At 40.4% G+C, this 19,223-nt stretch overlaps 1 protein-coding gene across 2 annotated transcripts in view; it reads right to left on the minus strand.

The window, feature by feature from the left end:
* The window catches only part of LOC147020855 (cell division control protein 42 homolog), a 62,294-nt gene extending 44,674 nt beyond the window's left edge, over positions 1 to 17,620 (minus strand). The window contains exon 1 of one of the 2 annotated variants that reach the window (XM_085896560.1): positions 16,987 to 17,620. In XM_085896560.1, the coding sequence (XP_085752686.1) occupies positions 16,987 to 17,077 (91 nt within the window). In that variant the 5' untranslated portion in view covers positions 17,078 to 17,620. Of the gene's footprint in view, positions 1 to 2,442; positions 3,081 to 16,986 lie in introns of those variants that run through there. The other variant, XM_085896559.1, reaches the window with a different exon arrangement.
* Between the last annotated feature and the right edge of the window lie 1,603 nt (positions 17,621 to 19,223).

Consider the following 19,223-nt stretch of genomic DNA (forward strand, 5'->3'; position numbering starts at 1 on the left):
AGGCAAAGCAGACAAAGATCATCTCAGTCTTCACAAAGTCTGATGACCCTGATGACCCTAAGCCAGGGATATCGACGTTTTCTCAATAACCTCCAATGCCCTCAATAATCATCATGATAAAAAGTAAGAGCAACTTTAAATGTTCTTCCTTTGTATGGCTGTAGTTTCGGCAAATATGTCGATAAATTTTAGAGCTGGTTCCCCTAACCCTATTTTTCCCATAAGGTCTGAACTTTGCGCATCGCTGTTTTGGCCAACATGGGGTTTTTCAAGAACGTAACGCCCACAAGAATGACCTGACATAATTCTTGATAGGGTTCGCCACCATCTGCTTGAGCACCAGCGTCCAGAGCAGTCAGGCTTTACACCAAAGAGGTCAACGATTGACCGTATCCTTGCACTTCGTGTCCTCACCGAACGCAGACGAGAGTTTCGGCAGGGGCTGCTTGCAGCCTATGTTGATCTCTGTAAAGCGTTCGATTCGGTGAATGGGGATGTCCTCTGGAGGATTCTTGGTCTTCGTGGGGTGCCACCAAAACTGATCGATCTGATGTCTGAACTCTACTCTGGTACTGAGAGTGCTGTGAAGTGTGGTGGTACCATCTCTGACTTATTTCCAGTTGTTACTGGAGTTCGTCAGGGATGTGTACTTGCCCCCACACTTTTCAGCACTTGTATGGACTGGATTTTTGGGAGGATGTCGGAGAGATCAAGTTGCGGTGCATCGTTTGGCAATGTCAAGATCTCGGACCTTGATTTTGCAGATGATGCAGTCATCTTTGCGGAGACTTTAGACATCCTCTTGGGGGCCCTCGAGGTGCTGAATGAGGAGTTGGAGCTGTTGGGATTACGGGTTTCTTGGGTCAAAACTAAGATCCAGGCTTTCGGTGACATCTTGGATGCTGCTGTCCTGTCTGTGTCTGTTTGTGGTGAGGATGTTGAGGTCGTGGAGAGATTCACTTACCTTGGCAGTGATGCGAGTCAGAGGTCAATAGACGTCTGGGTCGGGCCTGGGGAGTCATGGATTCACTGGATCATGGGGTGTGGCGCTGCCGGTACCTGTGCGGGAGGACGAAAGTCCGAGTCTTCAGGTCCTTGGTACTTCCAGTCTTGCTCTATGGGTGCGAGACTTGGACTCTGACCAAGGATCTGAGACGGAGACTTAATTCCTTTGGTGCCAGGTCTCTTCGGAGAATCCTTGGCTATCGCTGGTCGGATTTTGTGTCCAACGAGCGGTTGCTGAGAGAGACTCGGATGAGATTTGTTACCTGCATAGTCCGTGAGCGTCAGTTGCGGCTGTATGGACATGTGGCTCGTTTTCCTGACGCTGATCCTGCTCACCAGATTCTCTCAGCGAGGGAGTCTCATGAGTGGAGGAGGCCAGTGGGCCGACCACGTGCCTCATGGTTGCAGCAGGTTGACCACCATCTCAAGGAGATGGGGATGGGCCTGGCATCTGCCTGGGGGATGGCCAGACGGAGGCCCCTGGAATACCGGCGGAAAGTGGACGCAGCGACGCGCTGTTCTGGCACATGCTCCCATACCTGACCTGAACACCCACAAACGGGGGGGGGGGGGTGGTTCACACCCAACCTGTCCACCAAACTTTGTCCGAACCCATCCATGACTTTTTGAGATATCCTACTCACAGATAGTGGTAAAAAAAACAAAAAACATAACCTATGCCCACTTTCGCGTCAGAGGTCATAACACTCTTAATTAACCAAAATGCAGGCTTATTTGGTTCCAGCACAGGAATTCTTTTTATGGAACACAAATAATGTCAGATATTAAAGAATACATAACTCTCAAGTCACACAGAGTGCTGCAGCACAGCACCCATGACCCTGGCATGGTTCATGTGATACCTGCACCTTGTCCAATCCGATGTAATCATACCCTGTTACAGAGCATTGGTTCTGCTGAACCAGTTTCTTGCCCAAAGTCGTGCTGGGCCGTTTACCATCCTTCTCCCAGTAGAAGTTCGGGTTTTAATAAGATAGGGATTTGCAATTTGTTTCTGGTGCCGGCGATAACTCACCTACTCTACTCTTGATGTAGTCTGCTGATATTAGATGGTGGACTAAAGATCACTCGGCGAAGGACACCTTGTGATCTTTAAGGTCCACCATCTACTGTCAGCAAACAGAATGCCCAGTTTCACGTCCATCCGAGGGACGGCACACACATTGATGAATCACCCTGCCAGTGAACACTGGGAAGGCAGTTTATGGCTGTGTCTGGATTCGAACCCAGGCTGGCCAGCATCGAGGCGATCGTACGTACCTCTAGGCCAACAGGACCTTCATGTGCTGTCACAAAACTAGAACGAGTTTTATGCCCAGATCCGATTGTAACCCTGCAGAGGCAGTTGGCTACATGTGGGACGAGCACAGATTTATTCCAAAATGACGTGATGTAGCAGACTTCATTGTGACGTACCTGAATAGTTATCGAAAGCCGTGGGCACGTATGATGTGGGATAGCCGTTGGTCGTATAGCTCACGATGAGGCTCGTTTTCCCGACAGCTCCATCTCCCACCAGCACACACTTGACCTTGTTTTCGGGCATCCGGGGCATGAAGGCTCCTGGCTCCAACCGCACATCTCCACCAGGTGAGACCCCGTGCGGAGGAACAGGAGGTGCATCATCGAGAAGTTGGTAATTCCCACCCCAATACGGGACCATGGTCGAACGCATCAGTGACTTCATCGCAAGAAGCCAAGAACCACCGTCTTTGATTTTTCTATCCCTCCCTATCCGCCCACACCACCACCCACGCTACCAACACTCTGGAAAGCGAGACCACTTCTCTCGCACTCATATCGATGTCAGTCCACGACTCTGCCTGCAATCCGTGTGGATGGCCACAGACAATGCCCAGGTCATCTGGCACATCCAAGACTACGTGAAACGTGAGTCCACATCGACAGTCTGAACCTGATCTACAGAACAATAAGTCATTCGAAAAGACGAATCCTGATCTCGGAGTTCGCACCTCGTCTGTGCCGCTTCACTTGCACCATTATCTGATTTTGTGATCATGGGCGCGTCTCATCCTTCCCGTGAAAGCCACACCTCCATACGGTGACGGCCCCACTTAATGGTTCGCCACACCTCCAAATCGCCTCCGTTTGACCACTCCCACCCAATTCAAGTGAAATGGAAGAGCTCGAGGTGATGTGGTTTACGTGATTACTTGAAATGTTTCTTCAATAATTAATGTCTCGTGGAATGAAAACAACAGCATTTCCAAATGTGCAGGGGCACACGTAGTAATGGCTTGAATGTATCAAGAGTAGCATGGACGTCATAAAAGTGTCTAATTCTGCACTTGATAAAAGTATCTATGTTGGGACTTGATAAAAGTATCTAAATTGGGACTTGATAAAAAATATCTAAGTCTGGACTTGATAAAAGTATATAAATTGGGACTTGTATCTAAATCTGGACTTGATAAAAGCATCTAAGTCGGGACTTGATAAAAGCATCTAAATCGGGACTTCATAAAAGTATCTATATTGGGACTTGATAGAAAAAAATATCTAAATTGGGACTTGATAAAAGTATCTAAATCTGGACTTCATAAAAGTGTCTAAATCGGGACTTGATAAAAATATCTAAATCTGGACTTGATAAAAGTATCTACATTGCGACTTGATAAAAGTATCTAAATCTGGACTTGATAGAAGTATCTAAATTGGGACTTGATAAAAGTATCTAAATTGTGACTACATTAAAAAATATATTTATTGGGACTTCATAAAAGTACATAAATTCGGACTTGATTAAATTATTTAAATCTGGACTTGATAAAAGTATCTAAATCAGGACTCGATAAAAGTATCTAAATTGTGACTTCATAAAAATATCTTTATTGGGACCTCATAAAAGTACCTAAATCTGGACTTGATAAAAAATATCGAAATTGGGATTTGATTAAAGTATCAAAATCTGGACATGATAAAAGTGTATAAATCTGGACTTCATAAAAGTGTCTAAATTGGGAGTTGATAAAAAATATCTAAATCTGGACTTGATAAAAGTATCTATATTGGGACTTGATAAAGAAAATATCTAAATCAGGACTTGATAAAAAATATCTAAATCTGGACTTGATAAAAGTATCTATATTGCGACTTGATAAAAGTATCTAAATTTGGACTTCATAAAAGTATGTATATTGGGACTTGATAAAAGTATATAAATGTGTACTTGATAAAAGTATCTATATTGGGACTTGATAAAAAAAAATCTAAATTGGGACTTGATAAAAAATATCTAAATAATTGGGACTTGATGAAAGTATCTAAATCTGGACTTGATTAAATTATTTAAATCAGGACTTCATAAAAGTATCTAAATCAGGACTTGATAAAAGCATCTAAATTGTGACTTCATAAAAATATCTTTATTGGGACCTCATAAAAGTACCAAAATCTGGACTTGATAAAAAAATATCTAAATTGGGACTTGATAAAAGTATCTATATTGCGACTTGATAAAAGTATCTAAATTGGGACTTGATAAAAGTATCTAAATTGGGACTTGATATTAAAAAATATTTAAATTGGGACTTGATAAAAGTATCAAAATCAGGACTCGATAAAAGTATCTAAATTGTGACTTCATAAAAATATCTTTATTGGGACCTCATAAAAGTACCTAAATCTGGACTTGATAAAAAATATCGAAATTGGGATTTGATTAAAGTATCAAAATCTGGACATGATAAAAGTGTATAAATCTGGACTTCATAAAAGTGTCTAAATTGGGAGTTGATAAAAAATATCTAAATCTGGACTTGATAAAAGTATCTATATTGGGACTTGATAAAGAAAATATCTAAATCAGGACTTGATAAAAAATATCTAAATCTGGACTTGATAAAAGTATCTATATTGCGACTTGATAAAAGTATCTAAATTTGGACTTCATAAAAGTATGTATATTGGGACTTGATAAAAGTATATAAATGTGTACTTGATAAAAGTATCTATATTGGGACTTGATAAAAAAAATCTAAATTGGGACTTGATAAAAAATATCTAAATAATTGGGACTTGATGAAAGTATCTAAATCTGGACTTGATTAAATTATTTAAATCAGGACTTCATAAAAGTATCTAAATCAGGACTTGATAAAAGCATCTAAATTGTGACTTCATAAAAATATCTTTATTGGGACCTCATAAAAGTACCAAAATCTGGACTTGATAAAAAAATATCTAAATTGGGACTTGATAAAAGTATCTATATTGCGACTTGATAAAAGTATCTAAATTGGGACTTGATAAAAGTATCTAAATTGGGACTTGATATTAAAAAATATTTAAATTGGGACTTGATAAAAGTATCAAAATCTGGACTTGATAAAAGTATCTAAATCTGGACTTGATAAAAGTGTCTAAATTGGGAGTTGATAAAAATATCTAAATCTGGACTTGATAAAAGTATCTATATCGGGACTTGATAAGAAAATATATAAATCAGGACTTGATAAAAGTATCTGTATTGGGACTTGATAAGAAAATATCTAAATCAGGACTTGATAAAAGTATCTATATTGGGACTTGATAAGAAAATATCTAAATCGGGACTTGATAAGAAAATATCTAAATCTGGACTTGATAAGAAAATATCTATATTGCGACTTGATGAAAGTATCTAAATTTGGACTTCATAAAAGTATATAAATTTGTACTTGATAAAAGTATCTATATTGGGACTTGATTTAAAAAAAAAAATCGAAATTGGGACTTGATAAAAAAATATCTAAATTGGGACTTGATAAAAGTATCTAAATCTGGACTTGATAAAAGTATCTACATTGCGACTTGATAAAAATATCTAAATCTGGACTTGATAAAAGTATCTAAATCGGGACTTGATAAAAGTATCTAATTTGTGACTTCATTTTAAAAATCTTTATTGGGACTTCATAAAGGTACCTAAATCTGGACTTGATTAAATTATTTAAATCTGGACTTGATAAAAGTATCTAAATTGGGACAAGTATCTAAATTGTGACTTCATAAAAATATCTAAATTGGGACTTGATAAAAGTTACAGTTGAGTGACAAAATTAATCTGGTCCATTAAACGATGGTTGTTTTGATCGTGAAATGCACTGTATACTCATCGTACACTCTTCATTATCTTAAACTATCAGGGGTACTCCGGAATGGATCCATGATTTTAGATTCTGGGTGGGAGTTGGAGAGGGTGCAAAAATGAACATTGCTCTAATAAACATAATTTCTCCGAGCAGAGCGAGGGGACTATTTTTTGAGGGTGTTTCTTCTCGTCATAAATTCTAAATATATGACAAAGAATGCTTTCATACATTCTTGATGAGACAATAAAAGAACTTGAAAAGAAGTACAGTTCTTTCATGACAAAAACTTTTACTCAAACCTCAACATTTGTTACTTGCAAAATCGAATATTTTTCAAGTACTGAATATTTATGGGTTGCGTGTGTATTCTGTCTGTCTGTCTGTCTGTTTGTTTGTTTTTATGTTTATCACCAAGAGGTCACAATTTTAAACAAATCTTCACGAAACTTCACCACATGGTAGAGTTTGTCATAAGGAAGAAGCCTATTGTTTTTGAGGTCAAAAGTTCAACATAAGCCAAAGGTCAACAAATCTGTCAAATTTCTAAAATCCTCAATTTTCAACCGATTGACTAAAATTTGAACAGAATTTGCATAACACGACCCTCACTATTCCCCTTCTCACAACTTCCCACCACCTTCCTTTAACCTGTCTCTCCTCACCCCCTTCCTCCTCCCATACAAGCCCTTTTTTGGATGTTAAAACCTCTGTTGGTACAATCTTGAGGATTTTCTGCAACACTTAGTGATGAATCTTAGCTTTTCTTGAAATAACCCCACCTGACTTCTGTCCTAACTCTCATCTTTTCACACTCAGGTTGTGCCACCTGGTCCTGTCGATATCCACCCTAGTAAAAAAAACAACAACAACCTTTGATCACTTGACTTTATCTATATACCCTTCATTATTATGAGATTCCAGCGTTAAAGATATGTCAGTGATGCATACCAAGAAAGCTTCTTGATTCCCGTTATTGCTTCCTTTATGGTGGAAAACAACCAGTTTCCCTCGATTAATGACCCCCCCCCTCCCCCTATCATGTAGTCATGTAGTCATGCATCATGTAGTCATGTAGTCAGGATCATGTAGTCATGCACAGTGAATGGAGTCAGGGTCATGTAGTCATGCACAGTGAATGGAGTCAGGGTCATGTAGTCATGCACAGTGAATGGAGTCAGGGTCATGTAGTCATGCACAGTGAATGGAGTCAGGGTCATGTAGTCATGCACAGTGAATGGAGTCAGGGTCATGTAGTCATGCCGGGTGAATGGAGTCAGGGTCATGTAGTCATGCACAGTGAATGGAGTCAGGGTCATGTAGTCATGCACAGTGAATGGAGTCAGGGTCATGTAGTCATGCACAGTGAATGGAGTCAGGGTCATGTAGTCATGCACAGTGAATGGAGTCAGAGTCATGTAGTCATGCACAGTGAATGGAGTCAGGGTCATGTAGTCATGCACAGTGAATGGAGTCAGGGTCATGTCGTCATGCACAGTGAATGGAGTCAGGGTCATGTAGTCATGCACAGTGAATGGAGTCAGGGTCATGTAGTCATGCAGAGTGAATGGAGTCAGGATCATGTAGTCATGCACAGTGAATGGAGTCAGGATCATGTAGTCATGCACAGTGAATGGAGTCAGGATCATGTAGTCATGCATAGTGAATGGAGTCAGGATCATGTAGTCATGCACAGTGAATGGAGTCAGGATCATGTAGTCATGCACAGTGAATGGAGTCAGGATCATGTAGTCATGCACAGTGAATGGAGTCAGGGTCATGTCGTCATGCACAGTGAATGGAGTCAGGATCATGTAGTCATGCACAGTGAATGGAGTCAGGATCATGTAGTCATGCACAGTGAATGGAGTCAGGGTCATGTAGTCATGCACAGTGAATGGAGTCAGGGTCATGTAGTCATGCACAGTGAATGGAGTCAGGGTCATGTAGTCATGCACAGTGAATGGAGTCAGGGTCATGTAGTCATGCACAGTGAATGGAGTCAGGGTCATGTAGTCATGCACAGTGAATGGAGTCAGGGTCATGTAGTCATGCACAGTGAATGGAGTCAGGGTCATGTAGTCATGCACAGTGAATGGAGTCAGGGTCATGTAGTCATGCACAGTGAATGGAGTCAGGGTCATGTAGTCATGCCGGGTGAATGGAGTCAGGGTCATGTAGTCATGCCGGGTGAATGGAGTCAGGGTCATGTAGTCATGCACAGTGAATGGAGTCAGGGTCATGTAGTCATGCACAGTGAATGGAGTCAGGGTCATGTAGTCATGCACAGTGAATGGAGTCAGGGTCATGTCGTCATGCACAGTGAATGGAGTCAGGGTCATGTCGTCATGCACAGTGAATGGAGTCAGGGTCATGTCGTCATGCACAGTGAATGGAGTCAGGGTCATGTAGTCATGCACAGTGAATGGAGTCAGGGTCATGTAGTCATGCACAGTGAATGGAGTCAGGATCATGTAGTCATGCACAGTGAATGGAGTCAGGGTCATGTAGTCATGCACAGTGAATGGAGTCAGGGTCATGTAATCATGCACAGTGAATGGAGTCAGGATCATTTAGTCATGCACAGTGAATGGAGTCAGGATCATGTAGTCATGCACAGTGAATGGAGTCAGGGTCATGTGGTCATGCACAGTGAATGGAGTCAGGGTCATGTAGTCATGCACAGTGAATGGAGTCAGGGTCATGTAGTCATGCACAGTGAATGGAGTCAGGATCATGTAATCATGCACAATGAATGGAGTCAGGATCATGTAGTCATGCACAGTGAATGGAGTCAGGGTCATGTCGTCATGCACAGTGAATGGAGTCAGGATCATGTAGTCATGCACAGTGAATGGAGTCAGGATCATGTAGTCATGCACAGTGAATGGAGTCAGGGTCATGTAGTCATGCACAGTGAATGGAGTCAGGGTCATGTAGTCATGCACAGTGAATGGAGTCAGGGTCATGTAGTCATGCACAGTGAATGGAGTCAGGGTCATGTAGTCATGCACAGTGAATGGAGTCAGGGTCATGTAGTCATGCACAGTGAATGGAGTCAGGGTCATGTAGTCATGCACAGTGAATGGAGTCAGGGTCATGTAGTCATGCACAGTGAATGGAGTCAGGGTCATGTAGTCATGCACAGTGAATGGAGTCAGGGTCATGTAGTCATGCACAGTGAATGGAGTCAGGGTCATGTAGTCATGCACAGTGAATGGAGTCAGGATCATGTAATCATGCACAATGAATGGAGTCAGGGTCATGTAGTTTGGTTCGCTTATCTGACACCGTGCAACAGCACCGACCATGCACACGTCTCATTGGCTCAAGTGGAAGTGAGGCTTCATTTATTGGCCCACATGAGGAACATGATACACATTCTGTTACACCTGTGTTGTCATGGCAATCCATTGTTTCACAATTTAACCTAAGTCATACCAAAAACTTCAAAAATGGTACGTGCTACTGAGTATGTGCTGCTTCCTCACTTGATGCTCAGTATTTTAAAAAAAGGGATGAAGCATGGATAAACAACCATTTCACAGGCTTGATGGACCCAACGACCTCCTCCTGCATTGGATTTCCTTGTAAGGGAATTCATATTATTGTGAAATTCAAAGGAGGGAGGAGCATAGAATCCAAAACCTGATAATCCATCCAATAAAACAACGTTTTTAAAAGGTTCCATTCCATACACCACTTTAAGGTGTACCACTGACCCTTGCTGGTCATCAAAGGTACTGCAGGTGTGACTCAACTCCCCCTCAAGGCTCGACTTGACCAATTACTCTTCATATCCTCATATGTTTTAGGCCTACCTGGTTACTTCATTACTTACTCCGAACACTTGACTTGATCGATTAGCAGTTTGGCCTCGACGGGATTACATTTAAACTGGCTTCATTAACTTCCTGTCCAAAAAACAGCGTGCTCCATAATGCAGCACCATTGTTGCAAACTACCAAGTTCAGTTGTTTGGTTGTTTGAGTACAGAGTCAATTGTACATCTTTGTCCGGTTCATTCAACACCTGATCAGAAACTAAATAACTCCAGAGTTCATAGACTATCACCCCACGCTGTCTGGAGAAACAAGGACATGGGGTGGTACCGTGGTGGTAATACATAGATGGCAGGGGAGCTGAGGAGGGGATATCTGCCGACATGACAGCACAAGGCCAAGCAGCTGTAGGTAAAGCAAACAGGGTTTTAGGTTGTATTCGGTGAGGGAATCATTTATAAATCGAAAGTGGTGGTGTTAACATTGTCCAGGAATTTAGTGAGGGCCACATCTAGAATATTGTGTGCAGTTCTGTCTCAACTCAGGAAGGACACAAATGCCATCGAGAGGGTTCAGCGCAGGGTTACTAGATTGATTCTGGGCCGAGCTGGAGTCAGCTATGAGGAGCGGCTGGAGGAGACAGGGCTTTATACACGAGAAAGGAGGCGGTTATGAGGAGATATGATGGAGATGTTTAAGATAATGAAAGGTAAAGATAAAACAAGTGAAGATGAATTATTCAGCAGAGTAGACAGTGATGGGACCAGGGGTCATAGCCTGAGAGTAAATAAGAGGAGAGTTAAGATGGAAGTAAGGGAGGGGACTTTCACTCAGAGAGTAGATAATACATGGAATGGTCTCCCTGGAAAGGTAGTGGAAGCAGAAACAGGAGATACGTTTAAATTAGAATTGGATAGGTATCTGGAAGTTATGGAGATGGAGGGGTATGGGGATGTTGACAGGACTTTTAGGTCGTTTGAGCATTGATGGGTGATTGAAAGTGTGTGGCTGGTGTAAGAGGGTCTTGCCAAGGGATAGTGTGTGGTTGGTGTGAGAGGGTCTCATCAAGGGGTGATGTGTGGTTGGTGTGAGAAGGTCTCATCAAGGGGTAGTGTGGTTGGTGTGAGAAGGTCTCATCAATGTGTGGTGTATGGTTGGTGTGAGAAGGTCTCATCAAAGGGTAGTGTGTGGTTGGTGTGAGAAGGTCTCATCAAGGTGTAGTGTGTGGTTGGTGTGAGAAGGTCTTATCAAGGGATAGTGTGTGGTTGGTGTTAGAGGGTCTCATCAAGGAATAGTGTGTGGTTGATGTAAGAGGGTCTCATCAAGGGGTGGTGTGTGGTTGGTGTAAGAGGGTCTCATCAAGGGGTAGTGTGTGGTTGGTGTAAGAGGGTCTCATCAAGGGGTAGTGTGTGGTTGGTGTGAGAGGGACTCATCAAGGGGTAGTGTATGGTTGGTGTGAGAGGATCTCATCAAGGGGTAGTGTGTGGTTGGTGTAAGAGGGTCTCATAAAGGGGTTAAGCCTGGTGTTGGCTCAGTGGTTAGGGTGGCGTCTTGGGATCCTAGGGTCCTGAGTTCAAGCCCCATCGGCCGCTGAATTAATACACCAGGGGGTTGACTCAGCCTGTCATCCTTCCGAGGTCGGTGAAATGAGTACCAGTTTACTGGGCCCGGTGTATGCCCTGGTTAGAATAGGTGTACCATATCCCTGTGTCGTAAGAGGTGACCAGGGTTGCGTCAGGAAGGGCATCCGGCGTAAAATTTGTGCCAAATCATGATGCGGATCATAACGGCTGATCTGCTGTGGCGACCCCTAACGGGAGCAGCCGGAAGAATATTATCACTTAATAAATACAATGTATCAAGACACGAAAGACAAGTTTCAATAAATCTCTTCATTTGTAAAAGATACTGAGAAATATGTCGAGGATGTAAAATTGAATAAAGATAAATATAACAACTATTGGATAAAAACAATTCTGCTGAATAATATGAGTTCTTCAATTTCCTTGAGTGGAAGGGCTTTTAGTATATCTGGAAGAACATCAATTAAAGTATCTCTAACAAAAGTTTCTCCTCTCCTTCAGGCAATATATTCAAAACTAGAAAAAGCAATGAAACAAGAAAAAGTATCAAAGAAGAAAAACCTCAAGGATGAAGCTTTAGAAAGAAAAGATAAGACCATCTGTAATCTGCAAGGAGAAATTTGTATTTTTTTTTTCAACAACCCGAAAGTTGTAAATCCTGGTGAAAAAATTACCCCCGTGTGGGGGTGACGGTCATCTCTATAATACCACAAGTTCTCAATGTTCAGTTATGACCGAAGACTACTGTGCAGTTCTACTACGCAGTTTGGTTAAAGATGACTCGGCATTTTGGCGCACGCACAAAATTACATTTTGAAAATAAATGCCGACGTTTACATTTCGGGTTTTGAAACTTTTGCACCTTCGGCGGAAAATGTATAAATATAAAAGGCTAAAAATGTGTTTTATATTTATATTTCATTTCTCCTTCCTTCCTTCTTTGCGAATCGCATCGGCGTTTTTGGCATTCTTCCAGATCAAGTGACGATCAAACGGGAAGAAAATTCAAAAATCTGTCCAGTTAGATACAAGATAATATTTTTTACACTCATAATCAATAAACAGTTGCAGAATATCTTGCAGAATGGCAGATGAGACAGGTTTTGAAAATGGCGATTTTTATAACTTACATGACCTTGACCCTGACCTTGAACCCGGACAAAAGTTATATCATTGTGCAACACTCATCGACCTCTACCCACATACTAAGTTTCATCAAGATCGGAAAAAAAATTGTTGACGGACAGACATTTGGTCCGGCTTTATTAGGTCATCTCGGTAGAGATAACCTAATAAAGGATGTTAATATATCAGGTGAAATGACATTTCGCTCAATAGTAGTTAAGGACCATTTTAAAATTACCTTTAATATAAAATATGTAGTCGTTGAATTTGTTAATGAAAAAAAGTATCTAGATATAGATGGTCATGTTTTTTCTACTAATTAAATATGAGTCATCATTCAACTGAAGATGTTGAAGATTATGAGAGTGATGATAGTATTATCTCTGTTGGAACAAAAGACAGTTATGATACCGAGAGTTTGTGTTCAAACGATAGTTAAGAAAGTAGTTTTATTGATGATTGTGAAAGCACCAATGAAAGTACTGAAGATGATACCGAAGTTGAATTTTATTTGAAGTAAAGTTTTACTTTATAAATATGAATAGTTTAATAAATTTTGAGCCTCTTGAATTTCCTGATTCTCCACATGACAAATTTGAGAATTGTCCTGCCTGTGAAAGATGGGGATTAAACACAGAGTCAAAAGCCTATAAACAATGTATATTCTGAGATTATCTTATAATTAATGATAATAAAAAATATAAAAAGGAACATAATTCTTTGAGATTTAGACCAAAACTGAATTACTTTACAAGATTGATTTGAGAAATGAATGTAAAGTATGAGGGTGATAATACACCTTTTTTTTTTTTTTTACAAGAGAAGAGACTGAACAAATGATGACCATGTTTCGTGGATTGATGATTTATATTACTAACGATTGTCACTGTCAGGGAAATATCAACACAAGATATTGTATAAATAAAATAATGGATTATCTTGAAATTAAACCTGAACTTATAGTTAGAGAGCTGGCTGAGCTTCATTCTCAAATTTGCGCCCAAAAGGTTTGTTGATCTCATTGGCCAGTGAAGACCATCCGATTTACAAAAAGTGATTTCTTAAGTGCGGCTTTCTTGGGGTTAAGGATTATTTGATCCTTCAAGTAGACCCTTCTGGCCCTTCCAATCTAAACATCGTGCCCAAACTGCCCCTCCGGTATTTGGACACATAGTGTGAGATGTGTTTTAATTACATTTGTTAAGAAGGTTTAATCCCTGGGGTTAACGGATAAGAAAGGGCTAATTAAGGGTTCATTAAGAGTTCAATCTCAAATTGGCGCCCAACACCCGTTCTGATATCATAAGATTGCTTTACCCATCCACCAACTAAATTCATCACTTAAGAACGATTTTTGTCTGGGGTTTACGGATAAGAGTCTTAAGGGTGCAAGGGTCTTCACATGGCCCTTGGAAAAATAATTTGATTGAACTGACGCCCATTCATTTGCATGACGGGGGTCTATAGATAGTTACAAAAAACACAAATTACAACCATTTAAGAAACCATAGCGCCTGGGGTTAATGAATAAGAAAGGGCTAATTAAGGGTTCATTAAGGGTTCAATCTCAATTTGGCGCCGAACACCCGTTCTGAACTCATAAGATTGCTTCACCCACCCACTAACTAAATTCATCACTTAAGAACGATTTTTGTCTGGAGTTTACAGATAAGAAGGGTCTTAAGGGTGCAAGGGTCTTCACATAGCATCTGGAATACAAATTACAACCACATTCCGAATGCCTGGTTCCATTGCGTTGTCCTCATCCACAACCGTTTAATGAACGTAGAATACGCTCCAGAGGTGGAGATATAAATTAGGAAATAGATTAGAAAATATAAATTTGTGGGACAGGGTTAAAATTTTTCACTTTTTCGAGATCCACTTCTACCAGTACAGGTAGCATTTTCCGGGCCGACCTTGACAATGAGATGATTCGCAAACTGAGAAATCCTCTACTCATCCGGTATATGCTTAAAGTTTATATAAACTTCGCTGGTGTATCACCGTACAAATAAACGAATTAGATCAGACCAGAATAATCTCCACTTGTCTTTTGACACATCTCCGATGACCAGCGCCAACAGCTGTAACTCGGCCCATGTATGGCATGGCACTCGCTGAGCTGACTGATTTGTTTTTCGCCATGAACCAGCAGAACTATGCGAGATGGATGGCCAAGTACCGTTTGGATCTCATGAATATAGAAATTACACATCCAGGATTGACCAACATACTGAACGCTGGAGTGTTCTCGGTTAGAAGGACCAATAACGAGTTTGCACGCCTTCCAGTTGACCTCACATTAGAGCAGACAGTCAATGCAGATGTAGCATCGAGGATGACTGGATTCACATCGGCAACAAACAACTACACTGCGCGCGTTCGTTGGAGTGTCACGAAGGGCAGTCGTGCAGCAATTGCAAGTGAGGCCTTTGCTATGGCCGGACTGGTACATCATAGCGACACTCAAATGGAACTCAGTCCATCGAGAATCAAACGCGACAACGAGGATATCAAGTGAATCACCTCAAGCATTGTGTCGTCGGTAAATCCATTCACCATCGATACCGATGCGCCGCGAATCAATATCAGCACAGGGAAGAGTGTCCCCATTGCCGTCAATAATTCTCTGCTCAGTGTACGGCAGGAAGGTCGCAGGATGCATGAGAAATTCGTTCGCGAATGCCTTGATGATCCGACATGCTTTGAGCGACCTATTACCTGCAACAAACTTTTGACATTCGCGAAACAGTGCGTAACCAACCGACATGCCCCACAGAACTCAAAGGAGGCAGAACTGAAATGTACAAGCCAGTTACTCGGAAGACTAGCCTTCATCGCGGCTAAGGCCGAAGTGGACCTTGAATTCCTCTTCACATTTCCACTCACACCTGTGCCGCTGGTTAAATAACTTAAATGATTAAATGATTAAACTTAAAAATAACTGCAAGGTTGATTTCACAATTGATAATTCATTTTGAGAGTTATTGGGTTTCTCCTCAAACAAGATTGAAACTAATGGGACGTTTTACAGTGATAATGTCATTCAAATATCCTCAGGCATAAATTTGGTGTTAATTCACTGTGATTTGATTGATGGTGCTTATAATGATGGAAAAAAAACAAATACAATATTTTCATTCAGCGCATACTCAACCCCAATTGGTTATAAATTCAATATGGAACCCAAAAATTTGGTTTATCTTCCTGTGTCAGGAAAAACCATTTACAGAGTAAATTTTAGGATAACCGGCCAAGATAATTGCATGATTTCTTTTAATGGAGAAATTATATGATCATCAGAATTCACCTATGTGAAGTTTTCTAATAAATAAATACGATGGTTATTGTGAGGAAACACGAGTTGGGAAAATGTAAAATAATTACAGGGGATGGGATGTTCCTTTCCCCATACTACAAGGGTGAAGGTATGTCTCTTGGTAGAGGATACTATAAACCTAAGAGACAAAGGTATGTAGGACATCAATTTAGAAAAAAAGGAGATGGGATAATTGATACTCTAATGCGTATAGGTTCAACTATTCTTCAACATAAAGACCAAATTGGTTCAATTGCTTCTGCTGTGTAGTCAGGAGGCCCAATGCAGAATAGTGTACGACCCTGCTGATTCCGTGTTAGAATAGTGCAACAGGTGTAAATTGACTGTCCAGACACACAGAAACGTGAATCAACTTGTTGCCAACTCTGGATATGGATAGTATGGCCGCCATGACAGTTTACAAAATGGTCGCCATTAAATACACTTTTCGTCATATTTCAGCTGCAAATTGACATGAAATTACAAAATTAGGGTCGATTTCCATGTTTTTGAGCATGCCTGAGCTGATGGGAGTATAGAAAAAAACATTGCTCCATCCATTTTCTAAAAATAATATGACTTGTTTTTCACTATATTATTTTTAAAGAAATGTTCAGGCTCGAATTAGAATGTCTGATTATACAAACCACAATCAATGAATTTTACAACTTTGCTATAAAATGAACCTAAACTACATAACTGTGTGTTTTTCTGTTACCCAGGACTAACTGAAAAATGAAAGCCGCAAGATTTCTCACAGGGGGTTCAAGGGGGTCTGCAGGCTTTATGACCCTCATGGCCAAGATAACTCAATTCAGCGAGTAAGATGTGATCTGTTTCTCAGTCTGACCAAAGCTATTGAGAATCTACCTCCAACTCGCGATGCTCTGATTCTACACATCAAGCGAGTGCACTACCAGACTTTTGTGTGGAGAAGAGCCTTGTAATCTGAACCACATCTAACTGCACCTGAGAACTGTGGGTAGGAACAGGTCGTCAAAGATGGCAACGAGACATTTCAGCCGCGACTCATGACTGCACAGCCTATTACTGCTTACTGTGTAGAACTGACGACATGCAAATGCCGTGGGTCATGCTCAACTCGACGGTGCAAATGTACACGGAATGGACTGCCTTGCACGAAAGCATGTGGATGCAAAGCCCTTTGTAGGAACCCGTTCAGTGTAGAAGCCGATCAATATCTCTGAAAATTGTACTTGGGTGTTCTCACAACACTTTTCTCTTCTGCAAAGCAATGTAATTTTGTGTTAGAAAGAATCTGACAGCTGTTGAAATAACCTTTGACTGACTGTAAACCCATCTCCATCAATAGTGCAAAACATTTTCTTTTTCACATTTGTTGCTCGTATGTGCATTTTCAATTTCGTCTTTAAGTTGTCAATTATGTGAAAAGTTGTGATCCAGTACAAAAATAAAGCACAAAATAGTGTTCCTCGTGTCAGATTACATAGTATTTCACAATCATGACAAATTTCTGGCTAGTACAATTTGCAGTAAGAAAAAGACTAAATCTGATGGTGGCCATTTTGATTACTGTCATGGCGGCCATAATATTCAGATGCAGACTTGGCAACAAGTGGAACTAGACTTGGTCATGCCTAGACTCTTCAAAAACACCAGTTGCACCATTCTAACATGAAATCAGCAGCGAACCTATTTTCTAGGCGAGCTACAGATTTTGGCTTCTAGACTAGTGGGAAATGTAGCAGGTGCTATAAAGAGTATAAAAGATGCCCAAAAGGAATCTCATAAATTACAAGCAATAAAAGAAATGAAGAAAGGCAAAACTTAGTTGTCTCCCCAAGAATGACAGAATATAATTCAAATACTTTGGTCATGGTTTCAAAAGTTTTAACGTATTTTTTCCTAAATAAATACAAGTATGGAAGCAGTCGATAGTATCTATGATTTGGATGAAACCATTGTCATCTCAAACTCTACGAAAAAAGAAGACTACTTCAAGGTAAATGCCATAACTGGAACAGACTGGAATACAAATGGAACAAAAAGTTTTGAAATAAATAATCAACAAACTTATTTGAATCTAGCCGAAAGTTTCTTGTTGTGTAAATTTACATTCACTAAGGCTGCAAATACCACAAACGCTACACTCGTAAATGATTTCTTCTGGAAAATGTTTGATGGTGTTCGTTTGTACATTGGAACACAAGAAGTTGAAGTGGTTGATTCTGTCTCTGCTACATCTGAACTGATGAAATTTACACTATATTAATTTAGTGAGAGAATGGGAAAGGGGGGCTGTTGAAGGTTTTATTCCTGATATGGCAATGGGAACAAACACAGACCCTGGATATAGTCAGAGAAAAGGAATGTATAATGATGATACAAAAACAGGCAATAGTTTTACTGTGGCAGTTCCTCTTAAAGCAGGGGCTCCCAACCTGGAGTGCCCGCACTCCCTGGGGGGTGCGAGATGGAATTTCAGGGGGTGCGACAAAGAGTGGCTTGTGTCCTTGAATGACGAGTCACGAGTCATCACTCAGCCAGCTGCCAGTGTGCCTTGATAAGTGGTTGTGTTGTGAAGATAGTAATCTCGTTTACGAGTATTTAATCAAAAGGAGAGAATAACAGAATTAACATGCAAGTAAAGTAACTGATTGTCAGAGTATTGCTTTTAAAATCATTATAACGCAACATCTGACATAATCATTGTACATCATTACACCTACACTGTAGGCACAAGATATTTGTCTTTGATCATTTTTACGGGCGAGTGACTGGTTATAGTACACGCGGTGATGGGCTAGGAAACTGTTGCAGCGTGTTACAAATTTGCATTGTGTCTCCATACTGAGTGCGATTTATCTTAGCACGTTGACCGCCATGCGTATTATTGCGTACTACCACTAGTGAACACTTTATTGATAGAATTTAATCATGAACATAAACTTTAGGAAAACTAGTATTTAGGCACTTTTGCGGAATAATGGTGATTTAACAATCGCTTGTTTAATAGTCTTGAAGTTAGTATCTTATATTTGACATCAATTAATTGTAAAACAGTGTAGAAACATGCGTTTTAAGTATTATTTAAATTTCGAAGTACTTATGGCGGTCACTGTGCTGAATAAAGGTTACTTGTGAGAGAGAGCATAATGCTAGCCTTTCTTAGATTTTTTTTCATTAAGCACTTCATTATTGATAAATTTACTTATTTGTGGCTATTAGCTTTTTATAATAATTAAATTATGTTTGCAACTTTTCAGCCTTATTATTGTGGTAATTATTTGAGTTATACAGTCTATGAAAGTGC

This window comes from Eptatretus burgeri, chromosome 9 (genome assembly GCF_056783735.1).
Source record: "Eptatretus burgeri isolate ZD-2024b chromosome 9, Ebu_testis_v1, whole genome shotgun sequence".
NCBI lineage: Eukaryota > Metazoa > Chordata > Myxini > Myxiniformes > Myxinidae > Eptatretus > Eptatretus burgeri.